Consider the following 20,940-nt stretch of genomic DNA (forward strand, 5'->3'; position numbering starts at 1 on the left):
TGCAGTAGGAGCCTAGGCCCTGTGATGCTTTCTTGTACGAAAGTGATACTATCCGTGTACGCGTCTAGGGAGAGAAATGGGTTAGAGGAGAAACGTATATCCTCCGTTGTCGGTAAAGGTCAACGACGTTCAATATAGGATCTCGATAGGGTCCCTCGTAGCATTCAATGAATCTAGAGAATTATTCACAAAATTCTTGAAATCTCGTAGTATTAGCAAGTAAAGCTCGCTACTAGGTCTTAGACTCGCGCCGCATCTCCAAACATGACCTTTCTGCCCCAGTACGTGTCTTTCTATGCTACGAACAGAAGCTCTCCGTTTTGAGCCTCTAGGTTGTTAACTTATAGATGGAACAGCGACAAGATTCTTATAGCAAACCGCGGCGAGATAGCCGTGCGCATTGCTCGGGCTGCGCGAGAGCTCTCGCTTCCATCAATTGCTATCTATGCTCACGAGGATCGTTATTCAGACCACTATCGAGGTAATTGCGAATCATACTCGCCCAGGAGCATGATTTCTAGCTGCTTATAACGCATTGAGAAATACTAACATATCGGGGTATAGCTGCGGACGAGGCCTATCTCCTAGGCGAAGCAGGTGAACTTGGACCACGGTGAATACACCTCTCGTCTATCCGTAAATTCTTCGACTCGAATCTAACTGGTAGTCACACAACTCTAGGGGCGCATACTTAGATATCGAACGAATTCTGCAAATCGCTAAAAAACATGGAGCCACCTTGATGTAATATAAACCTTTCACGCCGGCAGCGAGTGATGGGCGATGATCGCTAACTCATATTCTTAGACATCCTGGGTACGGATTTTTAGCTGAAGACTCCAATTTTGCGCGCGCGATCGAGGAAGCTGGCCTGACATGTAAGTATCAGTTGCAGATCATATTGAGAATTGCTTTTAAAACAGACCCGAATATCTAACATTTTGACATGTAGTTGTCGGACCTCCCGCCGACGTTCTAGACGGATTCGGAAATAAGATATCGGCTCGTAAGCTCGCGACGGAGTGCGACGTCCCCACAATTCCGGGCTTAAACTATGCTGTCTCGGAGATCTCGGAGATAGAAGACTTTGTTTCGAAGTAAGCGAATAATCATTCAAACCACGCAAGCAAAGACCATAAACTGATCCTAACTGCTTTAGACATGGGTTCCCCGTGATAATCAAAGCATCGCATGGCGGTATGTTATTTCGCGCTACTTCTTATCATGTAATTCCCTGTTAATCGTGACTGGAATAGGTGGTGGCCGCGGGCAGCGAATACTTTACGGAGACCCTTCTGAGGATATAGCCAACATCCTCTCCGAAGCACGCTCGGAAGCTAAAGATTCATTTGGCGTCGACGCAGTATTCGTTGAAAAATTCCTACCCAGCCCGAAACATATCGAAGTCCAAATTTTGGCCGACAAACATGGTAATGTCGCTCATCTGCTCGAGCGGGATTGCACAATCCAGCGAAAGCACCAGAAGATCGTTGAGTTCGCCCCGGCTGTGTCCGTTTCTAAGGAAACGCGACAGAAGATGCATGATGCGGCCGTGAGATTATCGAAATACGTTAAGTACGGTATGTGATTGGTCAATTTATTTCTCAATTTCGATTATTCCTTCTATACCAATGCCTCGTAATACTCTCATGAAACTAACACTCGGTTGAACAGAAAATGCCGCGACTGTCGAGTTCCTAGTGCAGGGTGATGAATTCTACTTCATCGAAGTCAATCCGCGAATGTAAGTGATACCCGTCGGTGTGGGCATAGACTAATAGTATACTAAACATATTACATCGTGCAGTCAGGTGGAGCATACGGTGACCGAACAAATACTCAACGTTGACCTGGTTCAAGCACAAATACGCATTGCACGGGGCGCATCTCTTACAGATCCCCTCTTGGGTATCGATTTGGCTCCTGAAACTCGTAGCGTTGCGATTCAATGCCGTATCACATCAGAACAACCTTCCTTAGGTAAGTTCTTTTTTATAAAAGAAGAATTAGAATTCAATTAACCAATTTTCCAGGTTTCGTCCCAAGTTGCGGGACGATCACTCATGCCCAGCTTCCCGGTGGACCGGGTGTGAGGATCGACGGGTACAATTTATTTGCGGGTGCTGAAGTTACACCCCACTATGACCCCTTGTTATTCAAATGCATTGTCCAAGCAAATGACTTGCAGCATGCAAGTGCTAAGATGCTCGGCGCATTGAACGCGACCCAGATCGCCGGCGTAGAGACAAATATAGACCTTCTAAAACGCATTCTGGAAGATCCACGATTTGTTAAGCAGGAATTCTTCACACGATCTCTGGACAGCGACGTCATTTTGACTAAGCCCTCGGAACAGAATGAAGACCCAAGTGACCAAAAGCTCATCTCATTTTTCGCTGAGAGTCTGATTAACGGGACGCAAATCCAGGGTCAAATTGTAAGTAATTAATAATCAGCGAGCGAGCGGCATGTATTGATTAACCTATACTAATCATCCTTAATTTATGTAGGGTAAACCGGAGTCTCTAAGAGACATCGAATTGCCTATATTGAAGGAAAGCAACTCGCGAAAGCTTCTTCATAACAACATACGCCATTCAGACGGTTGGCGCAGCGTTCTTCTAGCAGAAGGCCCAAAAGCCTTTGCCCAACAAGTTCGGAGACACCCGCGTATTCTTCTCTCGGATACGACATGGCGAGACGCGCAGCAGTCTCTCCTAGCGACACGTATTCGTACTGTTGACTTTGCGAAAATCGCACCGGCTACGAACGTTGCGTACCGGCAAGCATACAGCCTCGAATGCTGGGGTGGAGCAACATTTGATGTTGCTTTGAGATTCTTGCACGAGGATCCGTGGAAACGACTGGTGAGAAGCCAAACCCCTGTCCCCCCCTCTTAACCGATTCGGAGAATTTAAGGGAAACTAATAAAAACCAATAGGCGACTCTTCGTAAACTTGTCCCAGATGTGCCATTTCAAATGCTACTGCGAAGCGTTAGTGGCCTTGCATACTCAGCGTAAGCAACTCAAGCCTACTTGTAATGAAGTCAGTCACTTATGTGCATGTATTAGGGTCCCGCACAATTTTCTGGAGTATTTTGCTTCGCAAGCCGTGGAAAATGGAATCGATATCATTCGGGTCTTTGACGGCCTAAATGATGTAGCCAATCTTACGGTCGCTATCGACGCGTGTTTACGTGCTGGCGCAGTAGTTGAAGCCGCGATCCTATATACCGGAGATATGTTGGATCCAGATTGCAAGTATTCGCTCAACTACTATATTGACCTTATAGATTCCTTAGTGGCAACGGGGGCGCATATAATTGCAATCAAATCCATGTCCGGCGTGATGAAACCCGAAGCGGCCAGGCTATTGGTCGGTGCAATTCGATCTCGCCACCCCTTCCTCCCAATCCATGTCCATACGCACGACGCAGCAGGTATGTGCACATTATGAGTATTACAGGAGTTGAATGGAGATATTCTAATAGTTAGCAAATAGGAACCGGTGTAGCTACTATGCTTGCGTGCGTTGAGGCTGGCGCTGATATAATCGACGGTGCAACGGATAGTATGTCCGGTACAACGGCTCAACCTGCCATGAGTGCTCTTATTGCTAGCCTTATGGGCAGGAAGGACGAAGGAGAACTAGACCTTGACCACGTCCGTGCTGTTGACAGCTACTGGGCCCAATTGCGTCTTCTGTATGCTGGTTTTGATGCCAAGATCTCTGGGCCAGACCCGGACGTATATCTCCATGAGATCCCAGGTATGACAATAAACAAACAAGTAACTAAATTAAGGTAACTAACATTATGAATAGGTGGTCAGCTGACTAATCTCATGTTCCAAGCCCGCGAGCTTGGACTGAGCAACCAATGGAAGGAGACTAAAGCAGCATTCATCGCTGCGAATCTCCTACTTGGAGACATCATCAAGGCCACACCGACCTCTAAAGCCGTTGCCGATCTGGCGCAGTTTATGGTCAATTCAAATCTCAGCCAGGAAGATGTCCTCACCCGTGCGGGTTCACTGGACTTTCCAGACTCAGTCCTCGATTACTTCGAGGGCTTGATGGGTCAGCCTTTCGATGGTTTCCCAGAACCTTTCCGTACTCAAGTCTTGGCTCGTGCTGGAAGAAAGAAAATTGAAGGCCAAGCATCTGCTCGCCTTCCGCCAGTTGACTTGGAGAGTGTTAAGCAGAAGCTGACAGCAAAATATGGCGACTCAATTACCGAGACTGACGTGTGCAGCTACGTCATGTTTCCTGACGTCTTTACTGAGTACCGCACATACTTGGCGCGATATGGCGACATAAGCTCGCTTCCTTCGCAACAAGTACTTGCCCCGCCTAAGATTGGTGAGGAGTTAGAATGCCCGACCCCTAGTGGTCGGCTCGTACGCGTCAAGGTAGTAGCGGTACAGCCGCTAGCTGAAGGCGAAGAGATCTCTCCCGATCGTACTGTTTTCTTCCGGGTCAATGGAAAACACCGACAGGCCACAGTACGCGACTTATCAGGTAAGTCTTTATATTTTGTCTCTTGCATGCTTCCCAATACCATGCCACACTTCCGTGACCCACCTGTTTATTTATCTTTACTTGTTACTAACAACGGCATAGTCCAAATTGGATCAAAGCGTCGACAAGCCGATCCCAGTATATCATCCCAAATGGGCTCTCCGTTTTCTGGGATCGTGTCGACGGTGCTCAAAGAAGAGGGAAGCCAAGTCTCACAGGGTGACGTGATCTTGTCTATTAGCGCGATGAAAATGATTATTAACGTCAGCGCTCCGTCTGACGGCTTCTTGCGTAACTTAGACGTAGAGGCCGGCGGCTCTGTGGAAAAGGGAGACTTGCTGTTTGAAATACTTAGCTCATAGTCATGTAGAAAACAATATAGAAAACAATACATCTTTGTACCTTGCTTGGCAATGGAAATTCTTAGTATTGCGTTTGTAGAGTCAACGAGACTTCAGAATTTTTAGAATTAGAATTCAATTGGGCGAGAAGTGTGGATATGAAGTACGAAGTACAAGATGCTTTAGTCAAGCGGCTTCGTACAGCCGCCAATAACAGGCCCGGCCCGTGCCGGGCTAAGATGGGTCACACAATCGAGGGGTTATCAGATAGACCAATAGGAAACGGAGTTCGAGTAGCCGAAATAACCTAATCAGGCAATGAATGCGATTGCCATGTGGCTACGCCATGGCAGCTAGGTAGGTACTAGGGTGGACCACCTTTAGCATAGCTCCACTATCGCAGGAATCTTCAAATCCTTTGCCAAGACTCCGCTCTACTAGACTAGGGCTCACGGCATATATGACTAAGGATTTCAATTACCCAACTTGGTAGGGAGCGTAGAAACTTTTTTTTTATTGCTGTATTCACTAACTGTTTACTTAATCTAATAACGACCAGTATAGCCATGTACACCAGTATAGTCATGTACCCTTCACTTATAACTAAGGACTGCTTGACTTAAGGTAGTTTTCTACACCTCCCCGTACAGGTCCTCCCGCCTCGACTTGCTGTTAGGGTCAAGGTACGGTACCTCCGCAATACCCACGGCGCGGTGACCGTCCCGTTCGCCTAGCCTATCGTAGTCATGGGTCGCGGTGTGGAACGTGCTACGGTTGTCCCAGATAGCTATGGCGGTTAGCTGGCTTCATTCAAGTCGCAACGTTAATGGGAACTTACCAAAGTCGTTCTCGTTCTTCCACTTAAAGCGCACCTGGAAGTCATGGTTTTCTACGAGCGTCTGGGTCAACAGCTTGATAGTCGCCTGCGACTCATTCTCATTCAGCTCGTTGATGTACTTGGGGAACGCTGCCGCCGCGTAGATGCTCTTCCACCCCGTGACTGGGTTGGTGCGTACGACGGGGTGGACGGCTGTGAAGGTCTTTCCGACGTTCTTCGGGTTACCACGCGGTCCCTCGAAGATTCTGTCATTGTGGAATAACAGACCATTGGCGATGTAGGTCGCCGTCAGGCCTTCAAGAAACTTCTGGTACGGAGCCGATAGGCGGTCGTAAATGTGGTAGCCGCTGACCCAAAGGGTGTCACCACCATTCTTAGGCAGTAGCGTCAGTCGTAGGGATGAGAAGTCTGGAGGCACATTCTCGAATTGGATATCCGAGTGCCATTGCTGGCTGTGCTTATTGGCATCCTTGTCTCCGCTGTATACCTGCTTGCGGTGGACTGAGTTGATTGTGCTAATGTGCCTGTCTCCTACACCGAACTCGGATGTTTCGTTCAGAATAGGGTGGACATGCAGGCTCGACTCAGCAGGCTTGCCAGTAAGCTCGCCTAGTCTCTGGATCAAAAACTTCTGCTGGTCATCTGTTAAGTTGTTTTGTGCGCGGAAGAAGACAACACCGCGTTGAGCAACTGAGGAAGCGCTAAGTTAGCCCGGTGCCAATTTTTATAGCTCCATTTATGGTCAACTTACTAGTAATTCCCAGGTCGCGGATCAACTCATCAGCATTCTGGGCGTTGATGATATCATCCACAATGTTCACATTGTTGAATTCTCGACCGATAGCTGGCGTGCTATCATCATATGAGAATTTCTCAAGGACTCCCGAAGGCTTCAGTGGCTTCGGATATTGAGTCTCACTCTTCCCTAGCGAACCCATGATGAATTGATGAAGTTTGAAGAGGATAAAAGAGGAATGGTTATGATGGATACAACTAGACAGGTGTCCCTTGTTGGATAGCACGGTAGAAGTGCCTTAATATGGTTGATTGATGCCTTTATATACACCACTAAGTCTAAGAATTGTCCAAGTTCTCGTTGTAGTTGTATAGAAGTCGGCCTCCTATCGGCTTCAAGCTGTAAAGGAGCATAATCCCTGTGGTCTTAGTCAAAGACTACTGAGGAACAAGGAATTGGAAGAGGGAAACTTCTGCCTCACCGCCGATATGCTGACCTGCATCAAGAGGCAGCTCTCTAACACTTACCCTACGATAGATGAGACCCAGTAAACTAGCGCCAAACCTGCGCCGTCGACAACTGGCAAACCATAGGTACTGTTGCTTTAGCCGACTCCTACCGCAGTTAGCCATTCTACCAACTCTTCAGTGCTGTTAATCCATGAGTTCACCTTGTTGCTGTGTCATACGACCTTCGTTCGTGTCCGGCCGGACGGGGTATTGCCATTTGCATAGATGATTACGATGTAAAAGCTTTATAACAAGATATTATAAAATTATTATTTTATTTTATTCCAACGTTAATATTATATTATTTATTTATTTAGTTTTTAATCATATAATTAAGTATTTAGCGTATAAATTTGTATCATTTTTTATAAAGTAATATTTAATATGGCAAAAAAGTACTTTAGTAAATACGACATGTTACACCAGCATGTCGAATCTCTTGGATTCAGCCAGGGACCCTAGCCAGTGGGTCAGTATACATCGTAGCTCAGCTCGCCTGCATGTCCAGGTACATGCATGTGCATGCATGAGCGAAACCAGGTTGCAGGACTAGGGGGTATGGGTTGAGGGGGAGGGGTGTAAATATCTCATGCATTCCTACGAAACTGCAGGATACAAGTATGACCAACAGCATAAACGACAAACCAACTAAATATTCACCTTACGAGGTATACGTGGGGTGCATGCCCTATATGGAATACCATGATCTCGATGGACCAATGGAATACAACATGGGTTTTAGCCCAATCCTGTGACAGACAATACATCGTAACGAATAAGCAGGCGTCTAGGAATGGCCTGTATTGACACGTTCTTTGACGATAGGGCGGTACGAATATTGTTCGGAAATCATCCTCGGCTTTCCGAATATCTCATTTCCAGGTTAATCTGAATCTAGTACTTCTTTGCTTAAAGCGGCGACGACTGTCCTTGGACGCTCAAGCGGACTTGATTCCGGCCTCGCTCATAATGCCTTGCCTACCATGTTTCGTCGTCAACGGCGAGGCTCCCTGTCGTGTCAGAGTAGGGAATGACCTTCCTATGTACTAGGGTCGAGAGGAACGAATTGTGTAAGAAACTGCTGCTTCGAGTTGGCCTTTTTCTTTCTGACGAATACCTTAGCTCATCCTATAGCGAGAACGGTGAGCGTAATTGCTTCCAACCAGGTTAGAAGGACGGAATGTTGTGAGCAGACCAGGTCATGATGCTATCATAGTTTGGAATCCGGCACTCCATCTTCCATCGTCCCATAATCTGTAAATGTCATGAGACAGGCGTATTATCGGTTTATGCCGTCGTGGCTCGACCAACATATCCGCCTAACTTTATGGCATTCTCTCCCTTTCTTCTGTTCCATCTCCATGATGCTCAGAAGCTCACCCTAGGATCACTGACATAATATGAATAGAGATTCTAAATATATTAGTAGTCTCGTTTAAGTCTTACTCCTACCACCGCATAAACCCTCCCTTATTAAAAGTTATTCCTGCCGTCTCATATATATATAGACTCTATAACCAATGGTCATCCTTATGACGGTCATTTTCATTACTAGTCTTTCGCCGATATGTTTTATTATCATTTATTTAAGATATCCTAGATATGTGGTTATTTTCATACTATTAAGGCATAATAGCTCACATTACCACCAATGTAAAGTCTAAATATGAGTATATATAAGATGAAATTAAGATTTAATTTTTAGCTGTTTGTTTACATTTGCTCGCCGACAGATATTTTATGAATCATCTACTAAGCCCAATTTGCATACTAGATAGGCTACTCGTCGCTATCCAATAGGTGATCGAGCCCCAGAAACCACAATACATCCCTTCCACTCCCATTCGCGAATCTGAATAGATACAACTAATCGATACCGTCTTCTAACTCTTGATGTTATAGTTTTTCACGCTATCTTAATATATTAGGTCCAGACAGTCTTGTAGTTCCTTAAGAGGTAGTTTTTTAACTGTTATGCAAGAGAAAAGATGGGGAAATGGTTATTTTGGTTCTCGATATCTTCCAGGCTAAAGAAGCTCGATAATCTCTAATAAATTGATATCCAATATAGTGTCGTTTTACCGAATGTTATTTCAGTGCGTATTTCCACTAAAACGTTACCGTGACCTAATTATTAATGAATTAAACTGAGTGTTTACGCACCTACCTATCTATCAATAAGGGCAAAATTTGAGAATTAAAATTATGGCAATACGTAGGTTTATTTGCACTTGTTAGGGTATAAGTGGGTTAGGGTAGATTCAGGGGTAGATCTACTAGGATTGGTATCGAAGAGGCGCGCAACGCCCTGCCAAATCTAGGTTTCTCGTGAGCACTGTCAGAGATAACCCTTAATGAACGTCATACATAAAGTGAATGTCAAGATAACTACCTAGATAGAATGAAACTATTAACATCTGCCTTTCTATCCTCTTCCGAGGGGATATAGCTCCACATTTTACCTAACAGAACTTTTTACCCCCTTTTACGCTAGTATGTGAATGCCATATTGAATCATCGAACTTCCGAGGTATTATCTTTGGAGTCTGCAATGGAAAGAATTTCTACTGCAATGAATCTTCCTAATCTAATGTGGTACCTTTGTGCTCGCAAGGCTTATCTAAAAAGTTTACTCCGTATACAAACTTAAAGTCTCAAATAAGCCTGCCATACAAATATGTTGATACCCAGCTGTTATCTCTTGAATCTCATAAACTACTACCTGGATTGAGGCTGAATGTTGACTCAGTGAGTGTAACTATAAGCAGGACTAAACCAATCGGATTTTTTAATACCAACAGATTGGCATGTAACCTTTTCGGCGTCTGACAATTTGGGCCCTGATTTTCATTGAGATACCGATTGGAACCCGGTAAGAAGTAGCTCATCGGAAACTTTTTAGCAAAGGTAGTAGGTAATTGGATGTCTCTTCATTCGCCACGTGGGCTTCAGTCCCTTTACATGCGCAGCTAGAGCTTCTCATGTCACCTGGCTCACCCAATCCCTTGACCCCTGACGTTGGGCACTTTGAGGGTAACATCATTGGTACCTATTTACCCAAGTATTCATATAATTTATTCTAAGGTTCTCGCTTATTAAAATACATCTACTTCAATTACCTCTTCTCAAGCTCATTTGGAAATTTCTAATTAAATTCCTTTTTACTATTGGACTACAAGATAAGGGGGGTTTAGTACTTGATATTAATTGAATATTTTCTTATTGATTTTCTAATCATGAATCGTAATAACTTCACCATCATGGAATTTACACTAACGCAGTAATCATGGACTTAGAATAAGAGGTTAATTTCAAGTCGTCCCTTTAGCGTGTGAATATGATTCTGCGTTGTTTATGAGGCAGGTAATATATCGGCTACATGAATGGTTAGGTGATATGCGTATATCGGTATATCGGGTTACCCCAATTCTCACCTTAGGTACCCAAATTTGATGATGATAGTGATGAAGTCGCCTATGTCCGGTGGGCGTAAGACTATTTACTCGGTAGATACGTAGGTAGTTATACACTTTATCACTTAAGGCACATTTATGGCTGTAAGAGGTTTACAATACCTTCGTTAAGGGAAACAGACCTGAAATATTGTATAATAACAGGTACCTGTGCAATATCCCTTTTAACTTTAGGTACTTATAACATTCACGGCCTTGGAAAATATTCAGGTATAGCGAGACTTAGAAGCTTTTATTGTTCATACGATACCGCCTAAATAGAAACTTCTACCGGACTAAGCAGATACCTAGGTACTTATACCCTAGTAGGATTCCCACCCACTTGCAATGTTTCCCTAAGTAACAGAGCTTACCGAGATGTTAACCGCAAGGGAAGATATGTCCTCGTCAATGCGGCATTCCCGGACCCCTCACATATGAGGGATAATACTTAGATATCTCCGAAACATGCTTTGAGCAAGCTGATTTTAGAGTATATGAACTGACTATGAGGAGCTAGTATATTTATCTAGTTGGTATTTCATAATCTCTCTCACAATGTCCGGCAGCGGAACTCAGAGTAACAAGCCCGCCAGCTTCCAACTCCATCTAGTTGTCGTTGGAGCAGGACTAGCTGGCCTTGCCGCTGCCATCAGCACACGCCTTGAAGGTCACCGAGTTACAGTACTGGAGAAAACTACCAGGTTAGAAGAAGTTGGTGCTGGGCTACAGGTTACCCCTAATGCAAGCCGTTTATTCCATCATTGGGGAGTTTTCGATGAGCTAAGCTCCAAGGCCGCCGTTCCGTCCTATCTAGCAGTTCGACGATATGATGGTACACGTATCTTAGCTCATGAAGACTGCTATCAAGAGAAGATACTCGAACGATACGGAGCTCCATTTTGGGATCTCCACCGTGCAGACTTGCAGGAAACGTTAGTGCGTCGCGCTCGCTCACTCGGCGTCGATATTCGGCTGGGGTTTGATGTTCAACATGTTGACTTTCAACGCGCCGCGGTAGTTGCACAAGATGGCCAGAAGGTACAAGGCGATCTGGTCCTTGGTGCAGATGGCTTATGGTCGCGCACGACAAGTTTCTTGTTACAACAACAGCTAACACCGACGCCAACTGGGGATCTTGCATATCGAATTATATTAAATTTAGAGGATATAGAAGATCCGGAATTACGGGACTTAGTTTCCAACCCATCCGTCAATTTCTGGATTGGTCCGGAGTCTCACGTCGTAGGCTATTCACTCCGACAGGGTCGCATGTATAACCTTGTTTTACTCCGGCCTGATGACCTTCCAGAACACGTGAGCCGCTCTGCTGCTGATGTGGATGAGATGCGGAAGCTATTCGAGCCGTGGGATCCGATGTGAGTTACCCTTGAACTTTAGATTTGGTATCTCTTTTACTCGCTAAGGCCTATAACAGCTTGAACAAGTTGCTAGCATGTGTGAACAAGGTGGATAAATGGCGACTGATGCATAGTAATTACATGCCCTTGATATACGTATACCTATGAGACATAAGTCTAACATGAATGGTATCACTTAGTCTCCCCCTTGGATACCTGGGTAAATAATGAGGCATCTTTCCTACTAGCGTAAGTTATGACATTTTTTCCCTCATGACTCCTTATCAGACACAAGTAATTTAACTGAACTTAGGGGTGATGCATGTCATCCAATGCTCCCGTATCTTGCGCAGGGAGCCAATTCCTCCCTAGAAGACGGCGCTGTCCTCGGTCGTCTCCTTAAATACGTAACTAATCGCGATAAGCTAGCCCCTGCGCTTGAGTTATATCAACAGCTACGAAAGACCCGGGGTGAGGCAATAGCAAAGGAAGCATTAGGTCAGGTTAGTTAGGAGATACTAGGAAACGGGAATATTTATACACGATATGCTAACTTGTATGTGACTAAAGAGGGATTCATTCCATTTACCTGATGGGCCCTCCCAGGAGCAACGAGACGCTATCTTCCTCGCAAATTTGGACAAGGAACCGCCACCACATTTCCCCAGCCGCTGGTAAGATTGAAACATGACTTCAGTTGCGTGATAAATTTTATAAAACTAACGGGCCACTCACACTTAGGACCTGCCCCACAGTGCAGCCGTGGCTATATAGCTATGATGCTGTAGCAGAAGCTGATAAGGCTTATGAGACGGACCCATTCTGATTTTCCACAGTAAGGTTATTTGTAGATAGTTTTGTCATTTACCCTGCACAAGATCTACCACGGCACATATACCGTCCATTTTCAAGTAGGACTTTGGGCTATACATATAGGCTTGCCCTTGGAGATAGATGTATCATATTATTTGTTTTAAGACTCAGAATGTCCATCCTACTTCTCCTTTTACAGGCATCATATATCGATAATTGAACTAAAGCTTAAGTAACCTCACAAAACCCGGTCCTCTTTGCCACTTAATACTTGATAGTATTAGGTACCTTAGGTACCTGTTAGGCTTACTTTGTTACAGTTCATGTGCCCGAACTATAGCTGAAATATTAGATTTCGGATGATATATATACCTAGGTACATACAGAATTCAACTATCATAAGTGTAGACTTTTCGGCTGTGTGGACAGGATACCCCCTATTTAGGTTACGCATAGGAAATCTCCCCGGTTTCCGTCTGTTGATCGTCTACCCAACATTTAGAATTGAGACGTATCGTTTCCATAGGCAATTTCCCAGTTTCAACGGTGCTAGGAAACACCTATGATTACAGTTTTTACGCTTCATTAAGCTCCGGATCTAAGGATGAATAAGGAAAACATCCTGGGCGGTATAAAAAGCTTTTCACACCGAGGCAGCCATGTTAATACATTAACAATTTACAGTATAAGAGGTATGATGCAGATCTATTTAAAGTTAGCGCTATAGATACTGTCAGAAGGAACCCTTGATGTATGTCATACGTAGAGTGAATGTTAGGAACAGTAGCGAAGCTACTGTATAGTAGCCGTGTAGTAGTATGAATCTATTAACGCTTAACCTTTAATCCTCTTACGCCCCTTAGGTATATATCTATCCTATGTAAGGAGGTAGGTATCTATACCTAATTCATAGGTACTGGTTCCACTTATACCCTGACAGACACAGTCCGTTTATCTTTGATAGAATAAACCGTTTTCCAGGTAATACCCCCTATATACATCAGTATTAGTGTATACCTATATTAAATGGCAACAATAACCATGTCTGTGACTTTTAACGTCTCATTCAAATTTGATCATATTTAAACCAAAGATTGCCTATGGCATGATAAAATTCCGTAATGACTGTTCAAGTTCCATCACCGATTCATCCAAGTTATCCAATATCAAAGGTACCAGTCTATGTAGAGGATACCAGCTATTCCTATTACCACCCTTTTCGTCCGATCTCTCCTCCACCTTGATTCTATCGCGAATGTCCCCCAGCCCCTCTTTGATCCTCGTTAGCATCCGGATAATCAGCATTCCTATAATGAACATCTGTTCTTCTTCAGGGACTTCAAACTCGTCTACTGTAATCTTCATTGGAGGGGCTGTTATTAGGGGGCCCTTCGAATCATGTCGCAGCTGCGCGCTGCGGTTCACTCCACTAGGCTCTTCGGAGGACGCCTTCTCAGTACCGGCCGATGCCATCTTAGGGACTCCCACTTCTGAAAATGCCAGCTCACCGTTATTCGGCAAGCTTTCGATAGATTCATTATCCTGTTTCTGATATGTGAGGAATTTCCACACACGTTTTACCACTGTGCCGATACTAATAAGCAACAATTGCAGTGCGCTGTGGTCTTCATCCTCCCAGCATAACTGACAACTCATATGGGATTCCCACAGACGCAGGCATCGGTTAGCAACATCCAGCGTAATGACGATAAAATGAGGGTCGTGAGTTCGGTCTAGTTCCTTTACATGACATAAGAACCGGGTATGTTGCTGGAGGCAGCTGCACCGAGTAAGCTCACTTCGATGTCCAAATTTCTGGAAGTTAGGTAATAGGACGTCGTCATTGTACATGATTTGAGGGTCATTTTGAGCAGCATTAAGCTGCTGTGCCCTTATTACAGGAGACCGTTGTAATTGGTCTAGAGCTATCCATGACTCTTGGTCATCCTACACGTAATAAATTGAAGTCAGACTTACATAAATAACCGATAAGCTCGAAAAGGGCGACTTACTTTTGTGAAAGAGAGACTAGTTGCTATTTCACTTTCCCCAAGGCTAGCAGAGTCTTGGTTAGGAACTGTCTCTGGGCTCGACAACGCATATGACGAATCAGAAAATGCATTTATGAGTACATCTTCAAGGCCCATCGAGTCATCTTGGTGTGATTGGCCACTGTCCGGAGACTGTTGGGTTATCGCCTTAGGAGGGCGACTATGATTGGATAATCTTTTCGTCTTCATGGTCGAATTGACTGTTTTGCTCCTAGCTGCACCCTTTGGAGGGCGACCAAGTCGGTTTGAGATACTATAATGACATTGATCCCCCGACCTTGTGCAAGCTACACAAGGATTTCCTCTTGAACACTTTATCTTGGCCCTATAGCAGCTGTCACAGGTAGCGCGCACTTTATAAGCGAGATGTATCTGCGATCGCATTATAAGGTTGGATTATATAAGAGGTCAACTTGAATTGTTAAACTGACGAGATGTCCACTGGCTATAATTATTGCCTATATCAAAAGCTGTACAAGGCAGGTTCGACTATGTACTATCTAAGCTCGGAATAGCGAGCGCTGAATTCCCATACCGCTGTTATAGCTCTCCCAGAAAATTGGGTAAACCCCTTGCTAAGGAGTCAAGATATCGAGAGGCTCTCGGGATCCGATTTAAAATATGCCATATGTAGTAACATTCCTGAAAAATAGCAGGGGTATCAGCAGTTCCGATTGACTATCATCCTATTTAGGAAAGTTTCCCCACGATTCTCCATAACGCTCCGGAAGCCACCGGATTAGGACTTTCGTAGAAAAGTCGAGCAAATAACCACCACATGGAAATCATACGTCATAGTTAAGACAAGGAAATATTCCAGTAAGTTTACTCTGAGTAACGCAGTGGGCTCTAGCCTGAATAACAACCTGATGAGTATACTCCGAATAAGAACTGGGCCTAGTGATAGTAACCTTGGGAGTTCGTTCTTTGCTCACTCCTCAATCGATGACGCGTAAGAACAATCCTATCACAGGAAAAGTCTAATATGCACCTGGAATTATAAGAATAAGGCTTCGCCACTAAATCGTAGTCATTCATGCTCCAAGGCTAATTCTAGACTTCCTATATCTGAAGGTAATGCCCCGAATACTCTATCCTAATCCAGCGAGACTACCAAGTGCCCCAATACTATTCATCGATCGCATACCCCTATTTGACAGCATTTCCTCAGGCGGCGTGATACTTTCCATATCTAAAATATATTATTAATTTATTAACTGGTTCATATAATATGGGATGGTGTGCACTCACATTCTCTCTTAGCCTGGCTGCTTTCAGATGTATCATGCCATAGCTTCTAACACCATGTAGCGACCAGAGCGTCTCTGATATCTGTTTTCATTGATGCTGTGATGACAAGTCTATGTTGATCATATTTGTTATCCTCGTACGCCACCTGCTTATTGTTGGAGTTGGTCCATATGTAATGACCATTTGCCCATTTCTGCTTAACACTAAATAGAAGTTCGGCATTCTGGTGGAATAATGGATGGTCTGTCCAGCTTCTTCCTGAGCTCACTAGGACCTTGAATATAATCTTCCCGAGCCGCGACTTAGACGTCTCCAAACTGATGTTACCCAGCGTATCGCCCGACACGGATGTGAGGTAATAGGGAGGGATATCGGCCCGGTACTGCGCACCTAATGGATGCGCAAGGTAAAATATGTGTCTATTATGACTCTTAATAGAAGTTGATGAGTCAACTTCCAACGATTCGGTGTTTTCTATCTTCTCGAAGGTCATTGATGTGGCCTTCTGTGGGATGGCGGTCACATCCCGGCCTATCTGATAAAGCCAATTTGTAGGTTCAGTCTCAGGTGCAATGTATTGATTCTTAAGCACCAGCGTTGTCGGTTTTAAGACGTCTTCCCAAAGTCGTTCGGTCGAAGCCATGTAAGAAAATGGGTCTTCGGAGCTCAATCCCATCGCCATTGTTACATTGCAAGTTTTATAGCAACTGAGTTCAATTAATTTTAATTTCTAAAAGGGAGAAAAGAAATGAAAAACCTCTCGTTGTAATAGTGCTATTTAAACCAGTGATGTGGCCCAAAAGCTCAAAGACCCATCTCCTTAATCGACACTGCCACCATATCCTTACCATAAACAAGTTAAAATTACTTAATGCTCTCCGAAAAGGGTCGTCTTGAGAACTTTAACAATTCAGCCTTCCATTTTGATAATATTAAGGTATTTTGAATAATAACAAGGGACGAGAAATGTTGTACGCGTGCCGCCGTCATTTATCCAAGGTCTTTTGGATTATGATCATTGAGAAGAGAAGCTGTTAGGGAACAGTGTAACTAGCGCTAAGGGCCCCCCTTTTGAGGAATAGATCTATATCGAATAGTGCTTAGATTGCTTGGGGTTCTGCTTATGACAAGTTACATGAATTGTGACGTAGGAGCAAAGCCCACATCAGCACGGCGGTGGCATTAATGACTTCTTGGGCATATCAGCGCATATCACGTAGACGAGGACCAATTAGTAAAAGCATAGGGGGTTAGCAGCATTGTTATCATCGCGTCGAACATCCCTGAATATTTTAATTTTTCTTGGCGTCTCTTAGGTACTCACGTCGAATAAACTACCTTAAGAGGTACACACTTACATATTCTCAGCCCAGCAGCAATCAATGACTGGCGAGCCCTATTAAGTTGAGATCGTAGGGCAGTAGTCAGTCAAATAGAATCTCACGTTCCGTCATAGGCAGATAAGCTGTTGATGCAAGTTTCTTTGCTTCATCTTAGGCTTTACTTTTAGGATCTCTCAAAGGATCTGCAGGACTTCCTCTTTGTGGTTATTTCTTGGCATCTTGACCCCATCACGGACCTTTAGAGCCAATAGATTTTGACAATTCCTAGTAACCAAGCCACACTTCTTTTCAGCTCGCATGGGATTGGTCTAGTGGCGCAGCGCATTGCGCCTATCACAATATTGTATGTATTTGATGTTGATGTTGTAATGGCTAAGTTACAGGAGGGAGGATCTAGCTTTATATACATGTGGGTACCCCACATATGACAATGCCACCACTAAAAAGAAATAACGATGCCCTCATCGTAACAGCTTACTTCTGCAAAACTCTAAAATATGTCCTGTTCTCCTCCAAATTCATAAGGTAGACTGCTGGTCTGGGGAATAGGGTTTTCTTCCCAGGGCAGATGGGGGTTATAGTAGACGGGCGGAATGAGTACGTAGAATTGTTGGACATGGATGGTCCTGATCGTAAGTGTTGGAACGTGTGGTGTGGCATTTGGTCCGACACGGAAAAGAGGTCGATGGAAGATTAGGGTTCAATCGAAGAAATGGTGGCCATGTTGGCCTGGTGGTGATTCTCGTTTTTCGAGAACAATGCCCTATAAGGAACAAAGCCAATGGTGGCCATGATGGCCTGGTGGTGATTCTCTTTTTTCGAGAACAATGCCTTATAAGGGACAAAGCCAATGGTGGCCATAATGGCCTGGTGGTGATTCTCTTTTTTCGAGAACGATGCCTGGTGGTGATTCTTCGTATGGGTCCGAAGAACTATTCTTGTATGGTTTCCAAGAATAGCCTGGAGGTGATTTTTCGTATGGTTTCCGAAAAACAATTCTTGTATGGTTTCCAAGAATAGCCTCTGATCGTATTGCTTGAGGTGCTACCAATTATCACAATATTGTATGTATTTGATGTTGATGTTGTAATGGCTAAGTTACAGGAGGGAGGATCTAGCTTTATATACATGTGGGTACCCCACATATGACAGCGCCTTAGAGTCTTCTAAACTTCGTCGGTAACACAAAAGCACAGCCGCAATCAGGGGAATTCATTCCGTCCCGTCAATTATACATAAAGACCCCATAAAGAACCCCAATGAACCTGATCAACTCTTATATATTTTATTAGTACTGCCACAATTTTTTCGACCAATCAGATACTTAGAATCGCCCCGCAGTTTGCGACTTTTTCCTTTGCCATTCTATCGCACAAGGTCTGTAAAAGGTGCAAATGGTATAGAAATGTCATGCAAAACGCGCTCTATCCAACGATACTAATTATTAAAACTTTTATCCAAAGGTGAAGCAATTCAATTGATTCTACAAAAGATTCATCGGACGTGCGCTGGTGTGTGGCTAGCCAATCAGAGGCCAGATCTATTTGTGGCGTGAGTTTTGCCCTCCCTTTCCCCCGTAAGCGCTTGCGCGAACGGGTAACGCAGCTAGTGACGTGAACATTAGAAGAACCCATGCTCATCGCATGATAGCAACCAGCTATCTAAAAAAAAAAAAAAAAAAAAATCGAAAACCGATGGTCATGCAGAAGCGAAGATCTCACAAGAAATCCCGCAACGGCTGCCAGAACTGCAAAAAATGGCATACAAAGTGTGACGAGCAAGGTCCGCCTTGCAATAACTGCATACTTCGAAAGGCCACTTGTGTCTACAGTCGATCTAAAACTGAAGCTTTCAATGATGGAAGCTCTCTATCTATGCGTCCCAAATACGGGACCGTAGCAAGATATCCCACTTCTGTTGAACGACCACGAGGTGACTTGGGGGCATTATGTGCGGCATACGGGGGGCCTACTAGACTCCTAGAGCTTGAATTAATGAATCAGTGGTCAACGCATACATACAAATCATTCTGTGGTATGCAGGAAGATGTGGAATACTTGCAATCGATCTTACCACGCTCAGCCCTCAGCCACGACTTCATGTTGAACTGCATATTTGCTATATCATCTTTGGAAATAGCGAGGACTGTCGGAGAAGCCAATTCCAGTAAATACGTCAACGCGGCACTTGAATACTACAATCGGGGCAGCACCTCATTTCGAGCCCACCTAGGGAGTATGAACGCCGAGAACTGTCACGTCTTATACATGTTCTCCGCCATAGCCGTTGCCGTCCATCTTTCGACACCACAACGTTCTACCAATATACTCGATCTGGCATCAGTGGCTTTCGACCTAGTCAATGGTAGCACCAGTATTGGGATGCTAGGGATGCCATGGCTTCTTGACAGCCCCTTCCCGCTACGCACCATGCTAACCCGCTTGGGCGCATCAAAAGATTTAATAGATCCAGATATTAGAGCAGCCTTAGATAGGTTGCTCGAACTCAACAAGAAGCAACACGCAGGTACACCCAAACCGATAGAAAGCATTGAAGAGACGGGAACTATCACCGTAGTACACGACTACGAACTATACCAATTAGTAATCCGTGGTCTAGAGATGGCTTACGCTGAGGAAGCAAGAGGACTTTTGGAGGGATTCGGTTCTGGATTTCCAGGATATGCGGGGAAGAAATTCGCATCGCTCGTCGGCAGACGCGATCCGTTCTCATTGCTCATTGTCCTGCATTGGACTATATTATTAAATGAAATCAACAGCAGGTTCTGGTGGGTGAAGTCAGTAGCAGCGCCACTTGGCCAAGAGATTGCAGATTTCCTACGGACCGAGCACCCTGCTTTGGCCATAGAATGGGCCGACGCTATGTCGTGGGCTTTGGGTCGGCTTGGCTTGCTAACATCTCGATCACGAGAGTTATCATATAACCAAGAGTTGATCGAATGGGAACAGACGGAAAGAGCCTCTTCTCAGCCGATAATGCAATCTAGCAAAATCATTTTTAGATAGAATAGCCCCAGAGGGGCTTGAAGGAGAAACTAGGTACACTAAACCCCCTTGTCCATTTATGTAAATACGGACCATCTCATATCCACTTACCTGGCTGTTGATAGTTCAGCTGTCAGGATTTATACCCGTTGATTGATGTCATACACGGAGTGAGTGTCTAGGATAGGTAGACCAAGTAATAATAGTATTGATCTTGTAACGCCTGGCCTTCTATCCTCTTACGAGGGCGCTTCGCGCCTCTTATATAGTCGATAGACCCCTGTAGCTACCCCTGACCCATAATACCCTGACATCAGCTGTATATCATCTCCACGCAATCATTCATACTTACCTAACCTAGGTACCTTACCTGGGTAGGTAGAGATATCAATACTCCAACTATCCGCTATTTAAGATTCTAGTAACTACTTTATAAGCTAACCGAGAATATTTTGCTTCTTGTGTCACTTAAGTCCCTAAGGTAATTATATTCCAAGTCTAAGTGTATTATAACAGTTGTAAAGAAATAATACAAAAGTCTCTGCCGCCTAACCTATCTATCAGAATCGACCAGTCTGTACGCACTTTGGGTGTCGTTTTATCAAACATTCTTCCTTCATCGCACTTCATTCGGCTATAGCAGCCCCTCTTAACCTTATAAGAGCTGTAGATCCCTAATATGGTATGGGTTATACAGATTCATCTCGATAGAGCCCTAAC

At 44.4% G+C, this 20,940-nt stretch overlaps 6 protein-coding genes across 6 annotated transcripts; 3 read left to right on the forward strand and 3 right to left on the reverse strand.

The window, feature by feature from the left end:
• Nucleotides 1-264: 264 nt before the first annotated feature.
• F4817DRAFT_362340 (pyruvate carboxylase) lies at nucleotides 265-4,882 on the forward strand (the record flags this gene model as incomplete). Its single annotated transcript, XM_049306522.1, has 17 exons — nucleotides 265-281; nucleotides 357-481; nucleotides 565-613; nucleotides 682-744; nucleotides 808-878; nucleotides 953-1,097; nucleotides 1,160-1,197; nucleotides 1,257-1,580; nucleotides 1,675-1,744; nucleotides 1,808-1,980; nucleotides 2,034-2,437; nucleotides 2,511-2,867; nucleotides 2,942-3,018; nucleotides 3,074-3,441; nucleotides 3,504-3,770; nucleotides 3,825-4,520; nucleotides 4,623-4,882. The coding sequence occupies 17 exons, from the start codon at nucleotides 265-267 to the stop codon at nucleotides 4,880-4,882; spliced, it is 3,504 nt and encodes a 1,167-aa protein (XP_049154050.1).
• A 475-nt stretch (nucleotides 4,883-5,357) lies between these two features.
• Nucleotides 5,358-6,747, reverse strand: F4817DRAFT_305669 (taurine catabolism dioxygenase). Its single transcript, XM_049299846.1, has 3 exons — nucleotides 6,451-6,747; nucleotides 5,700-6,389; nucleotides 5,358-5,648 (listed from the first exon to the last, which is right to left on the reverse strand). The coding sequence occupies exons 1-3, from the start codon at nucleotides 6,635-6,637 to the stop codon at nucleotides 5,494-5,496; spliced, it is 1,032 nt and encodes a 343-aa protein (XP_049154051.1). The 5' UTR covers nucleotides 6,638-6,747; the 3' UTR covers nucleotides 5,358-5,493.
• Nucleotides 6,748-10,549: 3,802 nt separating this feature from the next.
• Nucleotides 10,550-12,819, forward strand: F4817DRAFT_353220 (putative monooxygenase). The gene is made up of 6 exons (XM_049305334.1): nucleotides 10,550-11,775; nucleotides 11,835-11,890; nucleotides 11,958-12,006; nucleotides 12,071-12,260; nucleotides 12,328-12,431; nucleotides 12,499-12,819. The coding sequence occupies exons 1-6, from the start codon at nucleotides 10,955-10,957 to the stop codon at nucleotides 12,581-12,583; spliced, it is 1,305 nt and encodes a 434-aa protein (XP_049154052.1). The 5' UTR covers nucleotides 10,550-10,954; the 3' UTR covers nucleotides 12,584-12,819.
• An 849-nt stretch (nucleotides 12,820-13,668) lies between these two features.
• Nucleotides 13,669-14,810, reverse strand: F4817DRAFT_369533 (uncharacterized protein; the record flags this gene model as incomplete). Its single annotated transcript, XM_049307363.1, has 2 exons — nucleotides 13,669-14,517; nucleotides 14,583-14,810. 2 exons carry the CDS (start codon nucleotides 14,808-14,810, stop codon nucleotides 13,669-13,671), a joined length of 1,077 nt encoding a protein of 358 aa, XP_049154053.1.
• Nucleotides 14,811-15,588: 778 nt separating this feature from the next.
• Nucleotides 15,589-17,282, reverse strand: F4817DRAFT_353223 (uncharacterized protein). The gene is made up of 3 exons (XM_049305335.1): nucleotides 16,630-17,282; nucleotides 15,873-16,579; nucleotides 15,589-15,813 (listed from the first exon to the last, which is right to left on the reverse strand). The coding sequence occupies exon 2, from the start codon at nucleotides 16,552-16,554 to the stop codon at nucleotides 15,919-15,921; it is 636 nt and encodes a 211-aa protein (XP_049154054.1). The 5' UTR covers nucleotides 16,555-16,579; nucleotides 16,630-17,282; the 3' UTR covers nucleotides 15,589-15,813; nucleotides 15,873-15,918.
• A 1,596-nt stretch (nucleotides 17,283-18,878) lies between these two features.
• On the forward strand, nucleotides 18,879-20,440 carry F4817DRAFT_353230 (uncharacterized protein). The gene has a single exon (XM_049305336.1). It carries the CDS (start codon nucleotides 18,910-18,912, stop codon nucleotides 20,239-20,241), a length of 1,332 nt encoding a protein of 443 aa, XP_049154055.1. The 5' UTR covers nucleotides 18,879-18,909; the 3' UTR covers nucleotides 20,242-20,440.
• Nucleotides 20,441-20,940: the final 500 nt, after the last annotated feature.

This window comes from Daldinia loculata, assembly GCF_022478755.1.
Source record: "Daldinia loculata strain CBS 113971 unplaced genomic scaffold F4817scaffold_92, whole genome shotgun sequence".
Taxonomy (NCBI): domain Eukaryota; kingdom Fungi; phylum Ascomycota; class Sordariomycetes; order Xylariales; family Hypoxylaceae; genus Daldinia; species Daldinia loculata.